Source organism: Taudactylus pleione, unplaced genomic scaffold (assembly GCF_031769625.1).
Source record: "Taudactylus pleione unplaced genomic scaffold, aTauple2 ptg000762l, whole genome shotgun sequence".
NCBI classification, from domain to species: Eukaryota; Metazoa; Chordata; class Amphibia; order Anura; family Myobatrachidae; genus Taudactylus; species Taudactylus pleione.
Window position 1 is genome coordinate 2816011 of NW_028285164.1, and position 21371 is coordinate 2837381.

The window sequence follows — 21371 nt, forward strand, 5'->3', positions numbered from 1 at the left end:
ACAGTACATATATATATATACACCTATGTATGTGTGTGTGTGTGTGTGTGTGTGTATAATACATATATATATGTGTGTGAGCCCCCTCGGGCAGGGGGAATGGTGATGGTGCCTGGATACAGTGGTGTCACTATGAGCAGGAGGAGGGGAGGGGGCTCTGTGTCCTGTACCATAGGGGGAGGGGGAGGGAGCACGTCGTCCCCTTTAAGCCGCACTGCATGCTGGGAGGCTGCATTGTTCCAGCTGATGCGGCACGGGGTCTCCGGAGCAGCAGCAGCAGGGACCCCCCCCCCCCTCCCGGTAGCATGCTGCACTAGAGGCAGCTGCAGCCCCAGCCTCTCTCAGCACCGGGGCCCCCCATGGCTTTCCCGGGGCCCGGGCGCTCCCTGCCGGGGCAGCTGTGCACCGGGGTGTTCGGGGGCCTCATCCAGCCGCCCCTAGGGCAGAAGTTCTACTGCCACAACGGTGGTACTAGCGGCGGGGGGGTGCCCTCCCCTCTCCCCCACCACCCCGGGGGCCCCCAGTGCAACGGGGACGGGAGGCTGGAGCCGGAGCCGGACAGACCCATCGGATACGGGGCGTTCGGGGTAGTATGGTGAGTGCGGTGCAGGGCATCTGGGGACTGTAGGGGGGGGTCAGGGCATCTGGGGGGTGTAGGCATCTGAGGATTATAGGGGGGGTGTAGGCATCTGGGGGCTGCAGGGCAACTGGGCACTGTATGGGGGGGTTTCAGGGCATCTGGGGACTGTTGGGGGTTCAGGGCATCTGGGGACTGTAGGGGGTTTGGGGCATTTGAGGATTATAGGGGTGGCATCTGGGGACTATAGGGGGTTTCAGGGCATCTGGTGACGAGGGGTTTCAGGGCATCTGGGAGCTGTACGGGGGGGTTTCAGGGCATCTGGGGGCGGTACGGGGGGGGTTTCAGGGCATCTGGGGACTCTAGGGGGGTTCAGGGCATCTGGGGGGTGCAGGCATCTGGGGATTGTATGAGGGGTACAGGGCATCCTGGGACTATAGGGAGGTGCAGGCATCTGCGGACTATAGGGGTTGCAGAGTGGATAAGAATCTGGTGTTGCAGAGCGGCTAATAGTTTATAGGGGGTGCACTGTAGCTGGGGAACTGGAGGGGGGTGCACTGTGCAGAGCTGTAACTAGACTTTTTGGTGCCCTGTGCCAGAGAGAATTGGGGTGCGTGCCCCCCCATTTATTAAATAGGGACATAAGATAATGCACATGAAAAATGACAATGGCTTCATGGGAAAGGGCCTGTGAAGAGATAGGGGAGATCAGGAGATGCTGGGGATAAAGGAAGAGTGAGTGATAAACAGGAAAATTGACAGGCCCAAACAGCGCCCCTTGCCCTGTGCAATGGCACTGGTTGCACTACCCTAGTTACGGCCCTGGCTCTGTGGTAGTATAGGGGGTGCAGTGCTTCTGAAGAGCTACTGGGGTGTGCAGAGCATCTGAGGGACTATAGGGGGTTCAGACCATCAGGGAAACTATAAGGGGTGTGCAGAGCATGTGAGGGACTATAGAGGTGTGCAGAGCATCTGAGGGACTATAGAGGTGTGCAGAGCATCTGGGAAATTCTAAGGGTTCAGTTCAGGATAACTTATTGGAGGCATTGCAGAACTGATGGTGTAGTAAGCCTGGGGGTGTCTGTAGTGGTTCAGATCACCTGGGGTGGGGGGGGTGTCTGGTCATATGGTCGGGGGGTATCTGTAGGGACTTATTTCAGATCACTTGGGAAACTGAGTACAGTGCAGAGCATCTGGATAACTGTGGGAGGGGCACAGGATATCTGGGAAACTAAGAGGTGAAAGTGCAGAGCGCCCAGTGATCTGTAGGGGTGCAGCACAGGTCACCTGGGGAGCAGTAGTAAGCTGTAGGTATACAGTGCAGGTGCCCAGTCATCTGTAGGGGTGCAGCACAGGTCACCTGGGGAGCAGTAGTAAGCTGTAGGTATACAGTGCAGAGCGCCCAGTGATCTGTTGGGGTGCAGCGCAGGTCGCCTGGGGAGCAGTAGTAAGCTGTAGGTATACAGTGCAGAGCGCCCAGTGATCTGTAGGAGTGCAGCGCAGGTCACCTGGGGAGCAGTAGTAAAACGTGGGTATACAGTGCAGAGCGCCCAGTGATCTGTAGGGGTGCAGCACAGGTCACCTGGGGAGCAGTAGTAAGCTGTAGGTATACAGTGCAGAGCGCCCAGTGATCTGTAGGGGTGCAGCGCAGGTCACCTGGGGAGCAGTAGTAAGCTGTAGGTATACAGTGCAGAGCGCCTAGTGATCTGTAGGGGTGCAGCGCAGGACACCAGGGGAGCAGTAGTAAGCTGTAGGTATACAGTGCAGGGCGCCCAGTGATCTGTAGGGGTGCAGCGCTGGTCACCTGGGGAGCAGTAGTAAGCTGTAGGTATACAGTGCAGAGCGCCCAGTGATCTGTAGAGGTGCAGCGCAGGTCACCTGGGGAGCAGTAGTAAGCTGTAGGTATGGGGTGCAGCGCAGGTCACCTGGGGAGCAGTAGTAAGCTGTAGGTATACAGTGCAGAGCGCCCAGTGATCTGTAGGGGTGCAGCGCAGGTCACCTGGGGAGCAGTAGTAAGCTGTAGGTATACAGCGCAGAGCGCCCAGTGATCTGTAGGGGTGCAGCGCAGGTCGCCTGGGGAGCAGTAGTAAGCTGTAGGTATACATTGCAGAGCGCCCAGTGATCTGTAGGAGTGCAGCGCAGGTCACCTGGGGAGCAGTAGTAAAACGTGGGTATACAGTGCAGAGCGCTCAGTGATCTGTAGGGGTGCAGCGCAGGTCGCCTGGGGAGCAGTAGTAAGCTGTGGGTATACAGTGCAGGGTACCCAGTCATCTGTAGGGGTGCAGCACAGGTCACCTGGGGAGCAGTAGTAAGCTGTAGGTATACAGTGCAGAGCGCCCAGTGATCTGTAGGGGTGCAGTGCAGGTCACCTGGGGAGCAGTAGTAAGCTGTGGGTATACAGTGCAGAGCGCTCAGTGATCAGTAGGGGTGCAGCGCAGGTCGCTTGGGGAGCAGTAGTAAGCTGTGGGTATACAGTGCAGGGCGCCCAGTGATCTGTAGGGGTGCAGCGCACGTCACCTGGGGAGCAGTAGTAAGCTGTAGGTATACAGTGCAGAGCGCCCAGTGATCTGTAGGGGTGCAGCGCAGGTCACCTGGGGAGCAGTAGTAAGCTGTAGGTATACAGTGCAGGGCGCCCAGTGATCTGTAGGGGTGCAGCACAGGTCACCTGGGGAGCAGTAGTAAGTTGTAGGTATACAGTGCAGGGCGCCCAGTGATCTGTAGGGGTGCAGCGCAGGTCACCTGGGGAGCAGTAGTAAGTTGTAGGTATACAGTGCAGGGCGCCCAGTGATCTGTAGGGGTGCAGCGCAGGTCACCTGGGGAGCAGTAGTAAGCTGTAGGTATACAGTGCAGGGCGCCCAGTGATCTGTAGGGGTGCAGCGCAGGTCACCTGGGGAGCAGTAGTAAGCTGTAGGTATACAGTGCTGGGCGCCCAGTGATCTGTAGGGGTGCAGCGCAGGTCACCTGGGGAGCAGTAGTAAGCTGTAGGTATACAGTGCTGGGCGCCCAGTGATCTGTAGGGGTGCAGCGCAGGTCACCGGGGGAGCAGTAGTAAGCTGTAGGTATACAGTGCAGGGCGCCCAGTGATCTGTAGGGGTGCAGCGCAGGTCACCTGGGGAGCAGTAGTAAGCTGTAGGTATACAGTGCAGAGCGCCCAGTGATCTGTAGGGGTGCAGCGCAGGTCACCTGGGGAGCAGTAGTAAGCTGTAGGTATACAGTGCAGAGCGCCCAGTGATCTGTAGGGGTGCAGCGCAGGTCACCTGGGGAGCAGTAGTAAGCTGTAGGTATGGTGTGCAGCGCAGGTCACCTGGGGAGCAGTAGTAAGCTGTAGGTATACAGTGCAGAGCGCCCAGTGATCTGTAGGGGTGCAGCGCAGGTCACCTGGGGAGCAGTAGTAAGCTGTAGGTATACAGTGCAGAGCGCCCAGTGATCTGTAGGGGTGCAGCGCAGGTCGCCTGGGGAGCAGTAGTAAGCTGTAGGTATACATTGCAGAGCGCCCAGTGATCTGTAGGGGTGCAGCGCAGGTCGCCTGGGGAGCAGTAGTAAGCTGTAGGTATACATTGCAGAGCGCCCAGTGATCTGTAGGAGTGCAGCGCAGGTCACCTGGGGAGCAGTAGTAAAACGTGGGTATACAGTGCGGAGCGCTCAGTGATCTGTAGGGGTGCAGCGCAGGTCGCCTGGGGAGCAGTAGTAAGCTGTGGGTATACAGTGCAGGGTACCCAGTCATCTGTAGGGGTGCAGCACATGTCACTTGGGGAGCAGTAGTAAGCTGTAGGTATACAGTGCAGGGCGCCCAGTGATCTGTAGGGGTGCAGCGCAGGTCACCTGGGGAGCAGTAGTAAGCTGTAGGTATACAGTGCAGAGCGCCTAGTGATCTGTAGGGGTGCAGCGCAGGACACCTGGGGAGCAGTAGTAAGCTGTGGGTATACAATGCAGAGCGCTCAGTGATCTGTAGGGGTGCAGCGCAGGTCGCCTGGGGAGCAGTAGTAAGCTGTGGGTATACAGTGCAGGGTACCCAGTCATCTGTAGGGGTGCAGCACAGGTCACCTTGGGAGCAGTAGTAAGCTGTAGGTATACAGTGCAGGGCGCCCAGTGATCTGTAGGGGTGCAGCGCTGGTCACCTGGGGAGCAGTAGTAAGCTGTAGGTATACAGTGCAGAACGCCTAGTGATCTGTAGGGGTGCAGCGCAGGACACCTGGGGAGCAGTAGTAAGCTGTGGGTATACAATGCAGAGCGCTCAGTGATCTGTAGGGGTGCAGCGCAGGTCGCCTGGGGAGCAGTAGTAAGCTGTGGGTATACAATGCAGAGCGCTCAGTGATCTGTAGGGGTGCAGCGCAGGTCGCCTGGGGAGCAGTAGTAAGCTGTGGGTATACAATGCAGAGCGCTCAGTGATCTGTAGGGGTGCAGCGCAGGTCGCCTGGGGAGCAGTAGTAAGCTGTGGGTATACAGTGCAGGGCGCCCAGTGATCTGTAGGGGTGCAGCGCAGGTCACCTGGGGAGCAGTAGTAAGCTGTAGGTATACAGTGCAGAGCGCCCAGTGATCTGTAGGGGTGCAGCGCAGGTCACCTGGGGAGCAGTAGTAAGCTGTAGGTATACAGTGCAGGGCGCCCAGTGATCTGTAGGGGTGCAGCACAGGTCAGCTGGGGAGCAGTAGTAAGCTGTAGGTATACAGTGCAGAGCGCCCAGTGATCTGTAGGGGTGCAGCGCAGGTCACCTGGGGAGCAGTAGTAAGCTGTAGGTATACAGTGCAGGGAGCCCAGTGATCTGTAGGGGTGCAGCGCAGGTCACCGGGGGAGCAGTAGTAAGCTGTAGGTATACAGTGCAGGGCGCCCAGTGATCTGTAGGGGTGCAGCGCAGGTCACCTGGGGAGCAGTAGTAAGCTGTAGGTATACAGTGCAGAGCGCCCAATGATCTGTAGGGGTGCAGCACAGGTCACCTGGGGAGCAGTAGTAAGCTGTAGGTATACAGTGCAGAGCGCCCAGTGATCTGTAGGGGTGCAGCGCAGGTCACCTGGGGAGCAGTAGTAAGCTGTAGGTATACAGTGCAGAGCGCCTAGTGATCTGTAGGGGTGCAGCGCAGGACACCTGGGGAGCAGTAGTAAGCTGTAGGTATACAGTGCAGGGCGCCCATTGATCTGTAGGGGTGCAGCGCTGGTCACCTGGGGAGCAGTAGTAAGCTGTAGGTATACAGTGCAGAGCGCCCAGTGATCTGTAGGGGTGCAGCGCAGGTCACCTGGGGAGCAGTAGTAAGCTGTAGGTATGGGGTGCAGCGCAGGTCACCTGGGGAGCAGTAGTAAGCTGTAGGTATACAGTGCAGAGCTCCCAGTGATCTGTAGGGGTGCAGCGCAGGTCACCTGGGGAGCAGTAGTAAGCTGTAGGTATACAGTGCAGAGCGCCCAGTGATCTGTAGGGGTGCAGCGCAGGTCGCCTGGGGAGCAGTAGTAAGCTGTAGGTATACATTGCAGAGCGCCCAGTGATCTGTTGGAGTGCAGCGCAGGTCACCTGGGGAGCAGTAGTAAAACGTGGGTATACAGTGCGGAGCGCTCAGTGATCTGTAGGGGTGCAGCGCAGGTCGCCTTGGGAGCAGTAGTAAGCTGTGGGTATACAGTGCAGGGTACCCAGTCATCTGTAGGGGTGCAGCACAGGTCACCTGGGGAGCAGTAGTAAGCTGTAGGTATACAGTGCAGAGCGCCCAGTGATCTGTAGGGGTGCAGCGCAGGTCACCTGGGGAGCAGTAGTAAGCTGTAGGTATACAGTGCAGAGCGCCTAGTGATCTGTAGGGGTGCAGCGCAGGACACCTGGGGAGCAGTAGTAAGCTGTGGGTATACAGTGCAGAGCGCTCAGTGATCTGTAGGGGTGCAGCGCAGGTTGCCTGGGGAGCAGTAGTAAGCTGTGGGTATACAGTGCAGGGCGCCCAGTGATCTGTAGGGGTGCATCGCAGGTCACCTGGGGAGCAGTAGTAAGCTGTAGGTATACAGTGCAGAGCGCCCAGTGATCTGTAGGGGTGCAGCGCAGGTCACCTGGGGAGCAGTAGTAAGCTGTAGGTATACAGTGCTGGGCGCCCAGTGATCTGTAGGGGTGCAGCACAGGTCACCTGGGGAGCAGTAGTAAGCTGTAGGTATACAGTGCAGAGCGCCCAGTGATCTGTAGGGGTGCAGCGCAGGTCACCTGGGGAGCAGTAGTAAGCTGTAGGTATACAGTGCTGGGCGCCCAGTGATCTGTAGGGGTGCAGCGCAGGTCACCGGGGGAGCAGTAGTAAGCTGTAGGTATACAGTGCAGGGCGCCCAGTGATCTGTAGGGGTGCAGCGCAGGTCACCTGGGGAGCAGTAGTAAGCTGTAGGTATACAGTGCAGAGCGCCCAGTGATCTGTAGGGGTGCAGCGCAGGTCACCTGGGGAGCAGTAGTAAGCTTTAGGTATGGGGTGCAGCGCAGGTCACCTGGGGAGCAGTAGTAAGCTGTAGGTATACAGTGCAGAGCGCCCAGTGATCTGTAGGGGTGCAGCGCAGGTCACCTGGGGTGCAGTAGTAAGCTGTAGGTATACATTGCAGAGCGCCCAGTGATCTGTAGGAGTGCAGCGCAGGTCGCCTGGGGAGCAGTAGTAAGCTGTAGGTATACATTGCAGAGCGCCCAATGATCTGTAGGAGTGCAGCGCAGGTCACCTGGGGAGCAGTAGTAAAACGTGGGTATACAGTGCAGAGCGCCCAGTGATCTGTAGGGGTGCAGCACAGGTCACCTGGGGAGCAGTAGTAAGCTGTAGGTATACAGTGCAGAGCGCCCAGTGATCTGTAGGGGTGCAGCGCAGGTCACCTGGGGAGCAGTAGTAAGCTGTAGGTATACAGTGCAGAGCGCCTAGTGATCTGTAGGGGTGCAGCGCAGGACACCAGGGGAGCAGTAGTAAGCTGTAGGTATACAGTGCAGGGCGCCCATTGATCTGTAGGGGTGCAGCGCAGGTCACCTGGGGAGCAGTAGTAAGCTGTAGGTATACAGTGCAGAGCGCCCAGTGATCTGTAGGGGTGCAGCGCAGGTCACCTGGGGAGCAGTAGTAAGCTGTAGGTATGGGGTGCAGCGCAGGTCACCTGGGGAGCAGTAGTAAGCTGTAGGTATACAGTGCAGAGCGCCCAGTGATCTGTAGGGGTGCAGCGCATGTCACCTGGGGAGCAGTAGTAAGCTGTAGGTATACAGTGCAGAGCGCCCAGTGATCTGTAGGGGTGCAGCGCAGGTCGCCTGGGGAGCAGTAGTAAGCTGTAGGTATACATTGCAGAGCGCCCAGTGATCTGTAGGAGTGCAGCGCAGGTCACCTGGGGAGCAGTAGTAAAACGTGGGTATACAGTGCGGAGCGCTCAGTGATCTGTAGGGGTGCAGCGCAGGTCGCCTGGGGAGCAGTAGTAAGCTGTGGGTATACAGTGCAGGGTACCCAGTCATCTGTAGGGGTGCAGCACAGGTCACCTGGGGAGCAGTAGTAAAACGTGGGTATACAGTGCGGAGCGCTCAGTGATCTGTAGGGGTGCAGCGCAGGTCGCCTGGGGAGCAGTAGTAAGCTATAGGTATACATTGCAGAGCGCCCAGTGATCTGTAGGAGTGCAGCGCAGGTCACCTGGGGAGCAGTAGTAAAACGTGGGTATACAGTGCGGAGCGCTCAGTTATCTGTAGGGGTGCAGCGCAGGTCGCCTGGGGAGCAGTAGTAAGCTGTGGGTATACAGTGCAGGGTACCCAGTCATCTGTAGGGGTGCAGCACAGGTCACCTGGGGAGCAGTAGTAAGCTGTAGGTATACAGTGCAGAGCGCCCAGTGATCTGTAGGGGTGTAGCGCAGGTCACCTGGGGAGCAGTAGTAAGCTGTAGGTATACAGTGCAGAGCGCCTAGTGATCTGTAGGGGTGCAGCGCAGGACACCAGGGGAGCAGTAGTAAGCTGTAGGTATACAGTGCAGGGCGCCCAGTGATCTGTAGGGGTGCAGCGCAGGTCACCTGGGGAGCAGTAGTAAGCTGTAGGTATGGGGTGCAGAGCAGGTCACCGGGGGAACAGTAGTAAGCTGTAGGTATACAGTGCAGGGTGCCCAGTGATCTGTAGGGGTGCAGCGCAGGTCACCTGGGGAGCAGTAGTAAGCTGTGGGTATATGGTGCAGAAGTCTTTATCTGGCAGACTGTACTATCGGTATCAGGAACGGTTGGTACTTAATGTTGGGCATTTTCTGTATTTTGTCATAATCTTAACGGTAGACTAGATGGGTCAAGTGGTTCTTAGCTGCCGTCAAATTCTATGTTTAAGCTCTGAGGGTACAGTGATGGGCGTCTCCAATTTTGGGCTAAGGAGTTTTAGGAAATGATAGCTCTTATTAGGTCTGTTAATAAGTAAGAGCAGGAAAATGGACTATGCCAGGGCAGAGACTGGCACTGTTGAATTGGTTCAATGTCTGATGTGTAGAACAAGATGATCCATATCAGTGTGTGTAAATAGACTGGTTTGGACTTGACAGGTCGGTGACGGACCCACGAGATGGGAAACGTGTTGCTCTTAAGAAGATGCCCAATGTCTTCCAGAATCTGGTGTCCTGTAAACGAGTCTTCAGGGAACTGAAAATGCTCTGTTTCTTCAAACACGACAACGTAAGATGCTGGCACTGCCCTCTGTGTGTGACTGCGGTGTGGGAGGTTGGTGCAACCCTCATCATCACTGCTGCCTGTTCAGCTTGTATCTCAGACTGGCACCAGAAGATGAATGTTCTACTTCTAGCATTGAGACATGTCTGCCTGTAGCCTGGCGTGTAGCGGTGACTGGCACTGTGTGAGGGATGGCTGCCTGTAGCCTGGCGTGTAGCGGTGACTGGCACTGTGTGAGGGATGGCTGCCTGTAGCCTGGCATGTAGCTGAGACTGGCACTGTGTGAGGGATGGCTGCCTGTAGACTGGCATTGTGTGAGGGATGGCTGCCTGTAGCCTGGTGTGTAGCTGAGACTGGCACTGTGTGAGGGATGGCTGCCTGTAGCCTGGCATAGACTGACGCTGTGTGAGGGATGGCTGCCTGTAGCGTGGCGTAGACTGGTGCTGTGTGAGGGATGGCTGCCTGCAGACTGGCGCTGTATGAGGGATCCCTGCCTGTAGCCTGGTGTGTAGCTGAGACTGGCACTGTGTGAGGGATGGCTGCCTGTAGCCTGGTGTGTAGCTCGGACTGGCACTGTGTGAGGGTTGGCTGCCTGTAGCCTGGTGTGTAGCTGGGACTGGCACTGTGAGGGACTGCTGCCTGTAGCCTGGCATGTAGCTGAGACTGGCACTGTGTGAGGGATGGCTGCCTGTAGCCTGGCATGTAGCTGAGGCTGACGCTGTGTGAGGGATGATGATAAATGTAAAACCATGGCACCCTGTAATATTGGTGGTTGTGTGGCACCCTGTAATAATGGTGTGTGTGCTTGTAAAACTATGGTAGCCTGTAATAAGGGTGGTTGTGCATGTATGAAATCATGGCAGCCTGTAATAATAATGTGTGTGTGAAACCTTGGCAACCTATAATAATGTGTGTGTAACCATAGCGACCTTAAAGATTGATGGTGTTTGTGTGAGAAACCACGGCATACTGTTATAATGGTGTGTGTGTGCCTATAAGAAACCATGGCAGCCTGTGATATAATGGTGTGTGCGTGTAAGAAACCATTGCAACCTGTGATAATGGAGGGGGAGAAACCATGGTAACACGGGATAATGGAGTGTGTGTGAGAGTGAAACCATGGCAAACTGATAGTGTGTGTGGAAGACACCATGGCAACACGGGATAATGGGGTGAGTGTGTGACAGAGAAAACATGGGATAATGGGGGGGGGGGTGTGTGTGTGTGTGTGTGTAACCATGGCAACATGGGATAATGGGGTGTCTGTGAGAGGGAAACCATGGGATAATGGGGGGTGTGTGTGTGAGAAACCATGGGTTAATGGGGTGTGTGTGAGAGAAACCATGGCAACATGGGATAATGCTGTGTATGTGAGAGAAACCATGGCAACATGGGATAATGCTGTGTGTGTGTGAGAGAAACCATGGCAACATGGGATAATGCTGTGTGTGTGAGAGAAAACATGGGATAATGCTGTGTGTGTGAGAGAAACCATGGCAACATGGGATAATGGTATGTGTGTGTGTGAGAAACCATGGCAACATGGGATAATGGTATGTGTGTGTGAGAGAAAACATGGCATAATAGTGTGTGTGTGTGAAACCATGGCAACATGGCATAATAGTGTGTGTGTGAAACCATGGCAACATGGGATAATAGTGTGTGTGTGTGAAACCATGGCAACATGGGATAATAGTGTGTGTAACCATGGCAACATGGGATAATAGTGTGTGTGTGTGTAACCATGGCAACATGGGATAAGTGTGTGTGTGTAACCATGGCAACATGGGATAATAGTGTGTGTGTGAAACCATGGCAACATGGGATAATAGTGTGTGTGTGAAACCATGGCAACATGGGATAATAGTGTGTGTGTGAAACCATGGCAACATGGGATAATAGTGTGTGTGTGAAACCATGGCAACATGGGATAATAGTGTGTGTGAAACCATGGCAACATGGGATAATAGTGTGTGTGAAACCATGGCAACATGGGATAATAGTGTGTGTGAAACCATGGCAACATGAGATAATGGTATGTGTGTGTGAGAGAAAACATGGCATAATAGTGTGTGTGTGTGAAACCATGGCAACATGGGATAATAGTGTGTGTGTGAAACCATGGCAACATGGGATAATAGTGTGTGTGTGTAACCATGGCAACATGGGATAATAGTGTGTGTGTGTGAAACCATGGCAACATGGGATAATGGTGTGTGTGTGAGAGAGAGTAACCATGGCAACACGGGATAATGGTGTGTGAGAGAAACCATGGCAATACAGGATAATGATGTGTGCCTATAAAAAATCTTGGCAACCTATAATAATCTGTGTGAAGCCATGGTGACCTATAATAATGGTGGTTGTGTGTGTAAAACCATGCCAACCTAAAATAATGTGTGTGAAACCATGGGTTCATACATAAGATGCCATAGTGACCTGTAATAATGGTGGTTGTGTGTGTGTGACCATAGCGACCTTAAAGATTGATGGTGTTCGTGTGAGAAACCATGGCAAACTGATAATGGTGTGTGTAAGAAATCATGGCAACCTATGATAATGTGTACCTATAAGAAACCATGGCAGCCTGTGATATAATTGTGTGTGTGTGTGTGTGTGTGTGTGTGTGTGTGTGTAACCATTGCAACCTGTGATAATGGAGGGGGAGAAACCATTGTAACATGGGATAATGGTGTGTGTGAGAGAGAGAGTAACCATGGGATAATGGTGTGTGTGTGTGAAACCATGGCAAACTGATAATAGTGTGTGTAAGAAACCATGGCAACATGGGATAATTGTGTGTGTGAGTAACCATGGCAACACTGGATAACGGGGTGTGTGAGAGAAAACATCGGATAATGGGGGGTGTGTGTGTAAGAGTAACCATGGCAACATGGGATAATGGTGTGTGAGAGAGAAACCATGGCAACACGGGATAATGGTGTGTGCCTATAAAAAACCATGGCAACCTGTGATAAAGTGTGTGTATGTGAAACCATGGCAACCTTTGATAATGGGGTGTGTGTGAAAAACCATGACAACAGGGGATAATGGTGTGTATGTGAGAGAGCGAGTAACCATGGCAACATGGGGTAATGGTGTGTGTGAAACCATGGCAAACTGTGATAATGTGTTTGTGTGTAAGAAACCGTGTCAACATGGGATAATTGTGTGTGAGTAACCATGGCAACATGGGATAATGGGGTGTGTGAGAGAGAAAACATGGGATAATGGGGTGTGTGTGTGAGAGAAACCATGGCAACACGGGTTAATGGTGTGTGAGAGAAAAAATGGGATGGGTGTGTGAGAAACCATGGCAACATGGGATAATTGTGTGTGTGAGAAACCATGGCAACATGGGATAATTGTGTGTGTGTGTGTGTGTGTGTGTGTGAGAGAAACTATGGCAACATGGGATAATAGTGTGTGCCTATAAAAAAGCATGGCAACCTATAATAATGTGTGTGAAGCCATGGTGACCTGTAATAATGGTAGCTGTGTGTGTAAAACCATGCCAACCTAAAATAATGTGTGTGAAACCATGGCTTCACACATAAGATGGCATAGTGACCTGTAATAATGGTGGTGTTCTGTGTGTCTGTGACCATAGCGACCTTAAAGATTGATGGTGTTTTGTGAGAAACCATGGCAACATATGATAATGATGTGTACCTATAAGAAACCATGGCAGCCTGTGATATAATGGTGTGTGCGTGTAAGAAACCATTGCAACCTGTGATAATGGAGGGGGAGAAACCATGGTAACATGGGGTAATGGTGTGTGTGAGAGTGAAACCATGGCAACACAGGATAATGGTGTGTGTGTGTGAAACCATGGCAAACTGATAAGTGTGTGTGTGTGTAAGAAACCATGACAACATGGGATAATTGTGTGTGAGTAACCATGGCAGCACGGGATAATGGGGGGGGGTGTGTGTGTGTGAGAGAGTAAACATGGGATAATGGGGTGTGTGAGAGAGTCAACATGGGATAATGGGGTGTGAGAGAGTAAACATGGCAACACGGGATAATGGTGTGTGAGAGAAACCATGGCAACACGGGATAATGGTGTGTGCCTATAAGAAACATGACAACCTGTGATAATGTTTGTGTGTGTGTAAGAAACCATCGCAATCTTTGATAATGGTGTGTGTGTGTGTGTGTGTGTGTGTGTGTGTGTGAAAAACCATGACAACATGGGATAATGGTGTGTATGTGAGAGAGAGTAACCATGGCAACATGGGATAATGGTGTGTGAGAGAGTAACCGTGGCAACACGGGATAATGGTGTGTGTGTGTAAGAAACCATGACAACATGGGCTAATCATAGGTTACCATGGTTTCTCTCAGACACATAAACACCATTATCACACCATTATCCCAAACATCGCTGGCTGGGACTCACTGGCAGTTGGTGTGACTCCCCTACTTGAATTTTGGACTGTACTGCAGGGAAGTCCAGGACCCCAGAGCATTGTGTCCCTCCTGGAGAGGGTCATGTTGGGAGGTATAGCATTGTGTCCCTCCTGGAGAGGGTCATGTTGGGAGGTATGGCATTGTGTCCCCCCTGGAGAGGGTCATGTTGGGAGGTATGGCATTGTGTCCCTCCTGGAGAGGGTTATGTTGGGAGGTATGGCATTGTGTCCCTCCTGGAGAGGGTTATGTTGGGAGGTATGGCATTGTGTCCCTCCTGGAGAGGGTCATGTTGGGAGGTATGGCATTGTGTTCCCCCTGGAGAGGGTCATGTTGGGAGGTATGGCATTGTGTCCCTCCTGGAGAGGGTTATGTTGGGAGGTATGGCATTTTGTCCCTCCTGGAGAGGGTCATGTTGGGAGGTATGGCATTGTGTCTCTCCTGGAGAGGGTCATGTTGGGAGGTATGGCATTGTGTCCCCCCTGGAGAGGGTCATGTTGGGAGGTATGGCATTGTGTCCCCCCTGGAGAGGGTCATGTTGGGAGGTATGGCATTGTGTCCCCCCTGGAGAGGGTCATGTTGGGAGGTATGGCATTGTGTCCCTCCTGGAGAGGGTTATGTTGGGAGGTATGGCATTGTGTTCCCCCTGGAGAGGGTCATGTTGGGAGGTATGGCATTGTGTCCCTCCTGGAGAGGGTTATGTTGGGAGGTATGGCATTGTGTCCCTCCTGGAGAGGGTCATGTTGGGAGGTATGGCATTGTGTCCCTCCTGGAGAGGGTTATGTTGGGAGGTATGCACACCATTATCCCATGTAAGGCTCAGTAATTGAGGGAAGGTCTGTTGCATGCTGTCATTGTGGTGTTATATGCTGTCATTGTGTGGTAGTGTGACTGCCATGCTTTGAGTTGTGTGCTGTCACCACGCCTTCTCCACACTTGTTCCCGGCTGCCCCTTATTTCCGTGTCTGAGGCGGCGCTTCCTGCTCGGGTGGCAGTGGCTGGCACTTGCTGTGTGAGGCACAACGTGTAGTGGATAGCGTACCACCCTAGAGCTAGGGATACGCTCTACTTATTAATGCTTACCCATCCTTTAACCCTTGTGCATACCACCAATGTCTAGCATATTATATATAACCAGTGACCAGCATACTATTGTCAGATATGTAGCCTGTGTGCTGTACTTTATAAAGCCCTGCTGTTATACTTGGTAAGTCCCAGTACCCAGCATATAATGCAGCCTCAGTGCCAGTATATTTCTATGGGTGCAGTAACCATCCTAGGCCTGGAGGAGGAGGAAATCCCTCCCTGACAGAACCAGAGCAGGCAGTGTCCCTCCAGGCGTCAGGTGATCTCCCTCGTGCTGCGTGGCAGAGACTGGCACACTGTGTACACCAGAGACTGGCATCTGAATGTGAGGCCAGCTCTGTGTGTCTGTGAAAGGGGTAAAGTAGTGCCAGTGTGTGTGTGTGTGTGTGTGGCTATTGTGTCCTCACTTAGAGACGATGTATGTGTATTATGGATATGTGTGACTCTGTCTTGTGTGTCTGTTCACTGTACATCCCCCAAAGAGGACTCTAATCCAGTCTGTTGTGTTCTAGGTCCTGTCGGCACTGGATATCCTGCAGCCGCCTCAGATTGATTGCTTCGAGGAGATGTATCCTTGTACAAGTAGTCCATGCAGCCACAGAGCTACATATGAGAGATGGATATTATAGAGACAGATGGGGGTATATTTACTAAAGTGCTGGATTTTAGAAGCAGAGATGTTGCCCATAACAACCAATCAGATTCTAGCTATGATCTTGTAGACGGTGCTAGATAAATGTTAAGTAGAATCCATATATATATATTATTATATTCTAGCTAGCCACTGCTTTCATGTCATTGTTCTACCTGCCAAATAAGGCGTGGCTGAACAAATGACCACTTAAATGAGACATGGGGGCAAATATACTCCGCAAAGCTTCCGAGTCCTCGCCTAGTAATTTACCATGTAACCTGTGATCGGCACAGAGGGTCTCATCCGCCGATTGGTCAGCAGACGGAAATGTGTTCTGTCCTCTGGGTTATGAGGGTGTGGTGAACACTTGGTAATTAGTTTCCATATTGTAGGACCATAGATGGTCCGTTGCTGTGCTGTGTGGATCGCCCAGTGGGCCAGTCTCAATCTGCCTAATCCCAGAACCCCGGGTCTATACATTGTGACCTTTGACTCCCAGTGACCCCAGATACGTGATCACGGAACTCATGCAGACCGATCTACACAAAGTCATCGTATCGCCGCAGCCTCTCAGCGCCGACCACATCAAGGTCTTCCTCTACCAGATTTTGCGAGGTGAGCTGCGGTTTGCTACAAGTAGGTAATGAGGGGGGGGGGGGCATAGTGCCTGTGATGAAACCTTTTCCTTTCTCGTAGGGCTGAAGTATCTCCACTCTGCTGGGATCCTGCACAGAGACATCAAACCTGGCAACTTGCTGGTTAACAGTAACTGTGTTCTGAAGGTGCAGTTCCCCAGCCTACGTCCGCTGTCCTCCAAGCTGCGGCTATTCTCTCCTGGCCTCTGCTTTTCTGCTTCTGGTCCCAGCCTCTCTCCTTTCCCCTGTTACCCCAGGTCCTGCAGCACCCATGTGCTCTCTCCATTGTTGCCCTCTATCCTTCTCTTTGCTGCCCCAGACTCTGGGCCTGACAGACGCAAAGGCGATATATTTACGCTGAACGAGCGATTGTTTTATCTCGTGTGCGAATGCCGCTCTGTGCTCACGGAGTGACTGGTTTGCTATTGCGTTCGTATAGTAGAACCGTTTGCAAAGTGAGTGACGGGTAGTCCGCTTTTGGAGGTGGTAGAGGAGGGGGGGTTTAGATGAACGCAGGCGTACCTGACCGTTTAAACGCCATATCATGGGCGTGCATAAATTAGTCATTGCGATCTCTTGCGCAGCGTGTCAGGAGGGCTGCAGTGTTTGCGGCTGGTCGGAGTGCATGGCGACCCGATGTGCGTCGATGTTTATGCCGTTGCACATGGTCGTATGACTATGCTAAGGCAGCAGTGGGCGTCGCTATGCTGGGATGTGCTTTGGAAGGTATTAGCATATTTTAGCAACTGCGATCCGTGAGAGGGTGCGGCTGCGATTCTGAATCAGGCCCAGTGTTCTGCTATTTCTCCTCGCTGCTCCGATACGTCTCCCGTCCTGCAGCGTTTGTCCCAGTTGTCCCCCTCTGTTGAAGTGCATGGGCTGCGTCTGTGGTGGTGCTGCCATGTTTCTCCTGCGCAGCGTGACGTAAAGCCCACTCCCTCTGCGGCGTCTCTTCCGCTCACCCTCCCCGCCCTGTCTGTTCCCTCAGATCTGTGACTTCGGTCTGGCTCGGGTGGAGGAGTTGGACGAGTCTCAGCACATGACCCAGGAGGTGGTGACTCAGTACTACCGGGCGCCAGAGATCCTGATGGGCAGCCGGCACTACCAGAACGCCATCGACATCTGGTCCGTGGGCTGCATCTTTGCTGAGCTTCTCGGGAGGAGAATATTGTTCCAGGCTCAGAGCCCCATCCAGCAAGTACGTATAATGCCCTGGTCACCCTGCTTATTGCCCCACACCCTGCGGGGAGACCTTTAGCTGTAGATTAAGAAGGGACTGAAGATCTCGGGGTATATGTGTGGGTTTTTAGAATTGGAGATGTTGCCCATAGCAACCAATCAGATTCTAACTATTCTCTTCTAGAAGGTGCTAGATAAATGTTTTGTAGAATCTGATTGGTTGCTATGGGCAACATCTCCAATTCTTAAAACCTGAGGTGCAGTAAAGTTTGACTTTCAGCCTGGAATCCGGTCCCTGTAGTTGTATGTTAGTCCCCCCTATGATTCCTGTCTTTTGTAACCTTGTTGCAGCTGGACCTGATCACAGACCTTTTGGGGACCCCCCCTCTCACTGCCATGCGCTCCGCCTGCGAGGGAGCCAGAGCTCACATTCTACGTGGCCCCCACAAGCCGGTAATTATACGATGACGTGACTGCGCCTGTCTGTCTGTCTGCTGCTCCGGGTTCTTCCTCACGGTCTGTCCTCTCTCTTTGCAGCCTTCTCTCTCTGTCCTGTACATGCTGTCTGGGGAGGCCACACATGAGGCCGTGCACCTGCTGTGCCGGATGCTGCTGTTTGATCCAGTGAGTTTAATGGTTGTCAGAGGAGAGCTTACAATCTGTATTCTTGGTAGAACCAAATGCAATACTACAATGTAGTCTGTTTCTCACTGCCTCGAGGTTCTGGCTCCTGGCCGCCCCCTGGGCTTGGCCCTCGGGGACACGGCTCCTGGCCGCCCCCTGGGCTTGGCCCTCGGGGACACGGCTCCTGGCCGCCCCCTGGGCTTGGCCCTCGGGGTCCTGGCTTCCTGGTTATGTAGCCTTTGCATAGTAATAGGGTTTGTGTCTTTTTCCAGCTGAAGAGGATCTCTGCTAAGGACGCCTTGGCCCACCCCTATCTGGAGGAAGGCCGCCTCCGTTATCACACGTGTATGTGTCACTGCTGCTACTCCGTGTCCTCCGGCCGCGTGTACACCGCAGACTTTGAACCCACGGCCAGCGACCGGTTTGATGACTCGTATGAAAAAAGCCTGACTTCTGTCTGGCAGGTTAAAGGTCAGAGCTGTGACCAGGGTCTGCTGCGTGTTTTGGGGAAAGGGTCGCAGCTTAATCGTGTCTAGCGTCACACCGGCTTTTTCCCTTCTCTCACAGAGCTGGTTCATCGCTTCATCACAGACCAACAACAGGGCAAGCGCCCGCCTCTCTGTATCAACCCGCACTCGGCTGCATTCAAGACCTTTATCAGGTGAGTGACCTTCGGGGGTGGCTACATCTGCCCTGTGCTTCTTGCTTGTTAACTTCAAGTGCATTGGCTCCCTGTAAACCCCCATGACTATAGATTGGGCTCCCGTCCCTCAGTGGTCTCTAGGCATTTAATGGGTGATGTGTTTTAGGGGTTAGGCACTAATTTGTCCAACTGCACATCCAGTAGTTCTTCCACTTCTCTCTCCATTACCCATCAGACCTGCAGCTTCTTCTCCACCTTCCGCACCATTGGCACTTGCCCGGTATATTCTGCCCCCTTTCTCCGTAACTGCTCCAAACCTCTTCATTGTAGGACATCTGCCGCTGGTTTTCTCGCACTACAGAAGTATCATACTCCCTACTGCTTCCCTACTGTACGAGGCTACATTGTATCTTGTATCTCCGTTGTTACCAGGGCATTTGGATGTTTCCACCATAACATACATGTTCCCACTCCTATGCCTTTAATTACCGCACCTTTTACGCAGTGTGCCTAGCCTTGTCAGCCTCCGTGTTCTCTTCTCCCAGTAATGACCACCGGCCAATTTATCTGCCCCCCTCCACCATCACCAGGATCCCTCCAGGCACCACCCTGCTGCCGCTTGTGCCTTATTCTGACAGTTGTGTCTCCCCTCGTTTAGGTCCACGGCCTGGCATTCCTCCAAAGTTTCCAAGAAAGAGGAAAGATGAGCAGACTCTTCCTGAAGCTCTGAAATTTGGGGATGTGATCTGAGAGACTTCTCCGGGCTGTTATCCGTTCACAGCATGAAGTATCCACCTCTCGTTCCACCGCTGTACATGAGATTTTGTGTACCCCTCTCATTGCTAGATTCCCCAACACCTCCCTCTTCCTCTATCCTGCTTCATAATCATCCTGTTAAGGACTTTTCCCAGAATCCTGTGCGGTTCCATACCTCTCCCCAATGGGGGGGCAGCAGTGATTGGCTGAGGGACCTCTTTACGGATAAAGGACGCTGTAAATATTTTCTATACAGAGAATCCTCTGCCTTGTCCGGCTTCCCCCTCCTCATCACTGCCTTGGGTAAGCCCCTCCCAGTGCAGGGCGAATCCCCGACAGGGAACGTGTGCAATTCTTCGCTTTTTATCAAAATAATTTGATATTAGCAGCATAAATGTCACCCCTATCCGGATGTGAGCATACAGTGCACCCCCTGATCACCTCACGCATGACGTATGTTGTGTTTTAAGCTTTCTGCTGATTTACGTAGAGGGCTGCAAACCCTGCAACGTCAAGGTGCTCTGGTTACTGACCTACCGTGCAGGCGGCCATGTTGGAGGCTGGGCCAATGTTCCTAAGGATGCTGCCGGCCATTTCTTCGTAGACCATTGACCTCACAGTCGCTTCTGGACTCCGTAGTGAGTGCTGCTTCCTTGTAAAGTCATGGGCTGCAGTCTTGCGTAGAACTATTTATTTTGGTTCAGCCCATAAAATGGCCGCTGCCACCACTGTGTGGGCGATGGGTACTCTTTGTAAATATCCTGCTACTCCTTGAAAGTCTAGAACAGTGCACACTGGGAGTTATTGGGGTCATAGAAGCAGCGACGATCCCTTACTCGGAGTCTGTATGTTTTATTACAGACTTAAGGGACAAGTGACTACTAGCCTGTATTATATACTGTAGTCTTACAGGGGACTGATCCTTCCCAGTGAGCGCTCTACAGCGACATCTTGTGGACATTTGTTTGTTCTGCAAGTGGATTAATTCAGTGTATTGGCTTTACAGATGGAGCAGCACTTACTGTAACATTTGAATCATATTAACTCGCTAGTCTCTTTTCAATGAAGAACCATAGCTGCAACCTCTGACAGGCTGCAAAATTGCATTACGTTAGCTACAGTCTGGGTCGGTTTAGTCTGGAACAGGTTTGCTGACACCTGGTGGCCGATGGGTTGTATTGCAATGAGTGAATCCCCCAATATAATGCAACTTAAGCAAAGCACTGCTGGAGGCAACTGCAGTAGTCTCTGGTTGTAAGCAGGTAGGTTGAAGGGGCTACTGCATCTGACTGTTTCTCTCCCTATCTCACCAATTCTTAATTTTTAACTTATAACTTGTGTACAGATGTGTATCACGTTGTGTTAGGGCGAATGACATGTATCACTGTACCTATGGTTTGAAACCCATTCAATAATCTACCTCTTCCAGTAAGTGTTTTATTTTTGTTATGATTGTTAAAATATTGTTTTGGTTTTTTTTGTTTTCATTTTTGTTTTTATTTCCTAAATGTGAAAAAAAACCCAGAATCCCTGAAAACTTGAATTTAGCGTCTTCAGGTTTTATTTAATGATTGTTGGTCCGATCCAGCAGCTTAAATAAACTCTGTCCTGCCTTTTACGCTGACGCGTTTTGTGGTCTCTTGTCACATGTCTCTGATAAACCGCTGATCACTTCTAATGGGGTATTATCTACTGCTCTGCTTCACGGCATCCTCCGATCTCTCTGGCTTGTGTCCTAGTACTAGTTGTGCCAATTATTTCTAATACATTTTTATATCAAATCTCAGGAGTATGACAGGGGAGGCTCTGCCTATCCTAACTGCATGTCCATGCTGGAATGGAAGTTATGGCTCTGATCAGTTCTGTTGGGGGTGGGGGGGAGGGTCTGAATGAAAATACCATTAAATAACATTGTTTAGTTTCCACAAAGCTCAAATAATGAGGTACACATTGTATAAAAATACATTAGAGTTGAGTTATAAGTGACAGCCTTTAAAGGAAAAACGTCCCTTTCCAGTCTGTGATGGAAAGGAAGCTCCAGGAGGGCTTTAGGGAAAAGCTGGACCTGTTTGAAGGCTTCTAAGGGTAAAAGGACTTGCTGATGACTGCAAAGTGCCTCCAGAATGGCGCTTCCCGTCCAATAACTTCACTATTTCTTGCACAATAGAGAAGTGCAGGTAAATTAGCTTAGAGTGTCTACTATTGTAAATGGGAATGTGCTCAGCGGGACAG

General features: G+C 52.3%; 1 protein-coding gene across 1 annotated transcript; it reads left to right on the forward strand.

The window, feature by feature from the left end:
• Positions 1-217: 217 nt before the first annotated feature.
• On the forward strand, positions 218-20763 carry LOC148476913 (serine/threonine-protein kinase NLK2). The gene is made up of 11 exons (XM_088457468.1): positions 218-595; positions 9046-9175; positions 15181-15236; positions 15811-15917; positions 15999-16084; positions 16926-17135; positions 17468-17569; positions 17654-17740; positions 18013-18211; positions 18308-18401; positions 19042-20763. The coding sequence occupies exons 1-11, from the start codon at positions 360-362 to the stop codon at positions 19088-19090; spliced, it is 1356 nt and encodes a 451-aa protein (XP_088313594.1). The 5' UTR covers positions 218-359; the 3' UTR covers positions 19091-20763.
• The last annotated feature ends 608 nt before the right edge of the window (positions 20764-21371 follow it).